Here is a 3,245-nt window from a genome sequence, read left to right as displayed (position 1 = left end):
TATATATATATAGATGGATGGATTGGTATAATTTTCATTAATTCACAAAATGTCATCACATTTATTAATATTTCTGCTCTTTTCAAAAGAAAGTATGCATTATGTGTGTTTGCAGGGGGTATGTTTACTTTTCCTCCCCAGGATCGGCCTCATCCTCTTCATCGTCTTTTATACTTTTGGCAACATTTGTGCCCTGGGCAGGTTCGTGCGTGTGCCAGTGTGTGATCGTTTGTCATCTCCATTGATGTACAATATTTATACGTTGGATAGAAAATGTCTACACACCCCCGTTCAAAAGCCAGGTCTAATTTTTTTTGTGTGTTGTACGGGTCACATTAATGGTGGAAGATTTCTGAAATTAACAAAAACCTGGCACTTAAAGAGGGGTATGTAAACTTATTTTCATTTCCACTGAATGCTGTATCGCCATGATTGTTTGCGCCACATAGCACCATGTTCCTGATGGGCCCCGTGAAGCAGCTGAAGAGGATGTGTGACAAGACCAGAGCGCTGGCCACCACCATCATGATTGTGAGCACATGCACACACAAAAAAAAAACGACACAAGTACAGTGAAGTCCACTTCAATGCATTCTGAAAATGACTGTTATTTAGAGTTTGATACACTTGTGAAAGCTAAACAATGGCATGTTTTAGGAGCAAAGTGAGCCTCCTTCATAAAAAATCCTAGGCCAGTGGGCCACCTTGTGAACATTTCTGTACATTGACAATGGTTTTTAGATCATAAGTTATTTTGTAAAAGGTACGTGCAGTGTATATATAGATCTGGTGTTCGAGTTGCATGTGTAATTAAAACATTGACTCATAATACTGTTGAAATTGCACTCATTTTTTAAAAATATGAGATTTCAGAGTGCTCAAACGATTTGCAACAAGCTAAGAAATGATTGTGGTAAAAATGAGAACTATATAATTCTCATTATTTATAGCTTGCCAGGCTGCAAATATACTAAAACTGGGATAAATGTGACTCCTGAACTAAAATAAGTTTGACACTTCTGGTGCAATGCTTATGCAAATGTGATTTTCATACTATTCTTCCAGACTTGCCTAGTGTTGACGCTGTGCGCCGCTTTCTGGGTGAGTGACTTCCTGAGTCATGATGTCACTTTGACAAAGCTTTTGTTAAAGTCCACTTGCCAGTAACTGCATCTTTTTTTTTGTTGTTGTTGTTCCAGTGGAAAAACTTTGGTCTGGCGTTGTTTTTTGTCATCCTGCAAGTGTTGTCATTCAGCTGGTGAGTTTATTATCATTCTTTTTCAAATACCACCTCCCATTTGCAGACGGTGTTGAACTCAAAATGCTGTTTTGTTTCCAGGTACAGCCTTTCTTACATCCCGTTTGTCAGGTTTGTCATTTTAACATTGCCACTTAGTTACAGTATCTTCTAAAAAGGAATACGCAGTATCATGTAAAACGTTCGGTTGATCATGTTATCACGTGATACTGTATTGAACTTTGTTTTTTTTCTAACCTGTCAAAAATGACTTTGCAGGGACGCCATCTTGAGGTTGGTGGCCATGTGCATGAAATGAGGCCTGTTTCATCAGTGTTTTTTTTTTTTTTTTTTTTGAAAGGGGCAGGTTTCCCCAACCTCCCGTGTTTTATTTTAAAAAAAAAACGACACAAGTACAGTGAAGTCCACTTCAATGCATTCTGAAAATGACTGTTATTTAGAGTTTGATACACTTGTGAAAGCTAAACAATGGCATGTTTTAGGAGCAAAGTGAGCCTCCTTCATAAAAAATCCTAGGCCAGTGGGCCACCTTGTGAACATTTCTGTACATTGACAATGGTTTTTAGATCATAAGTTATTTTGTAAAAGGTACGTGCAGTGTATATATAGATCTGGTGTTCGAGTTGCATGTGTAATTAAAACATTGACTCATAATACTGTTGAAATTGCACTCATTTTTTAAAAATATGAGATTTCAGAGTGCTCAAACGATTTGCAACAAGCTAAGAAATGATTGTGGTAAAAATGAGAACTATATAATTCTCATTATTTATAGCTTGCCAGGCTGCAAATATACTAAAACTGGGATAAATGTGACTCCTGAACTAAAATAAGTTTGACACTTCTGGTGCAATGCTTATGCAAATGTGATTTTCATACTATTCTTCCAGACTTGCCTAGTGTTGACGCTGTGCGCCGCTTTCTGGGTGAGTGACTTCCTGAGTCATGATGTCACTTTGACAAAGCTTTTGTTAAAGTCCACTTGCCAGTAACTGCATCTTTTTTTTTGTTGTTGTTGTTCCAGTGGAAAAACTTTGGTCTGGCGTTGTTTTTTGTCATCCTGCAAGTGTTGTCATTCAGCTGGTGAGTTTATTATCATTCTTTTTCAAATACCACCTCCCATTTGCAGACGGTGTTGAACTCAAAATGCTGTTTTGTTTCCAGGTACAGCCTTTCTTACATCCCGTTTGTCAGGTTTGTCATTTTAACATTGCCACTTAGTTACAGTATCTTCTAAAAAGGAATACGCAGTATCATGTAAAACGTTCGGTTGATCATGTTATCACGTGATACTGTATTGAACTTTGTTTTTTTTCTAACCTGTCAAAAATGACTTTGCAGGGACGCCATCTTGAGGTTGGTGGCCATGTGCATGAAATGAGGCCTGTTTCATCAGTGTTTTTTTTTTTTTTTTTTTTGAAAGGGGCAGGTTTCCCCAACCTCCCGTGTTTTATTTTTAACAAGTTAGTGGGGTGCATGTCCTTGATGTATATTTTGTTATTCCTGATTTTGTCATATGTTCACACAAAACTATGCTTTAGCGCTACAAAACCTGTTGTATTTTGATGTATGAATAGTCCATTTTAAATTAAAATGTTTGTTACATATTACTGCTACTGCAAAGTGTCACAACTTGTTTCCAAAAATAAAAATTAAGAAAATGAAAATTACGTGACTTTCATTTCACAAATAAATTCAAAATTTTCATTTTATTTTAATATACATGTTAAAATTATTGTGTTGTTTATTCAGTTAGTTTTGTATATTTATTTTCTGTGGATTGAACGATATGGTACCATTTGATTGTAACAAATTGAAAAAAAAAATCCCAGGTGTAAAGACCCAGTCAGCAAAGGCATCTGGCCCGGCTTCGGCATGAAGCCGGCACAGCTGGCCTGGTGTCGGCAATGGCATAACGCATGTGGGCCGAACACGGCCCAGGCGTGGCAAAGGAGGCACTGGCTTGACTCTGGCAAACCAGATGAGG

General features: G+C 37.4%; 1 protein-coding gene and 1 long non-coding RNA gene across 4 annotated transcripts in view; both read left to right on the top strand.

Annotated features, from left to right (window-relative positions):
• The window catches only part of sft2d2a (SFT2 domain containing 2a), a 2,762-nt gene extending 1,172 nt beyond the window's left edge, over positions 1–1,590 (top strand). For all 3 annotated transcript variants that reach the window (XM_019897076.1, XM_019897077.1, XM_019897075.1), the window contains 6 exons: positions 116–201; positions 450–531; positions 1,066–1,101; positions 1,200–1,258; positions 1,340–1,369; positions 1,517–1,590. In XM_019897076.1, coding sequence (XP_019752635.1) covers positions 116–201; positions 450–531; positions 1,066–1,101; positions 1,200–1,258; positions 1,340–1,369; positions 1,517–1,556 — 333 coding nt within the window. In that variant the 3' untranslated portion in view covers positions 1,557–1,590. The remainder of the gene's footprint in view (positions 1–115; positions 202–449; positions 532–1,065; positions 1,102–1,199; positions 1,259–1,339; positions 1,370–1,516) is intronic.
• A 528-nt stretch (positions 1,591–2,118) lies between these two features.
• On the top strand, positions 2,119–3,074 carry LOC109532283 (uncharacterized). The gene is made up of 4 exons (XR_002171356.1): positions 2,119–2,184; positions 2,283–2,341; positions 2,423–2,452; positions 2,600–3,074. It is a non-coding gene; the product is annotated as an uncharacterized LOC109532283 (long non-coding RNA).
• The last annotated feature ends 171 nt before the right edge of the window (positions 3,075–3,245 follow it).

This window comes from Hippocampus comes, unplaced genomic scaffold, assembly GCF_001891065.2.
Source record: "Hippocampus comes isolate QL1 unplaced genomic scaffold, H_comes_QL1_v1.1 scaffold22, whole genome shotgun sequence".
Classification (NCBI taxonomy): domain Eukaryota; kingdom Metazoa; phylum Chordata; class Actinopteri; order Syngnathiformes; family Syngnathidae; genus Hippocampus; species Hippocampus comes.
Note: the sequence above shows the minus strand (reverse complement) of the source record. Positions and strands in the feature narration are given on the sequence as shown.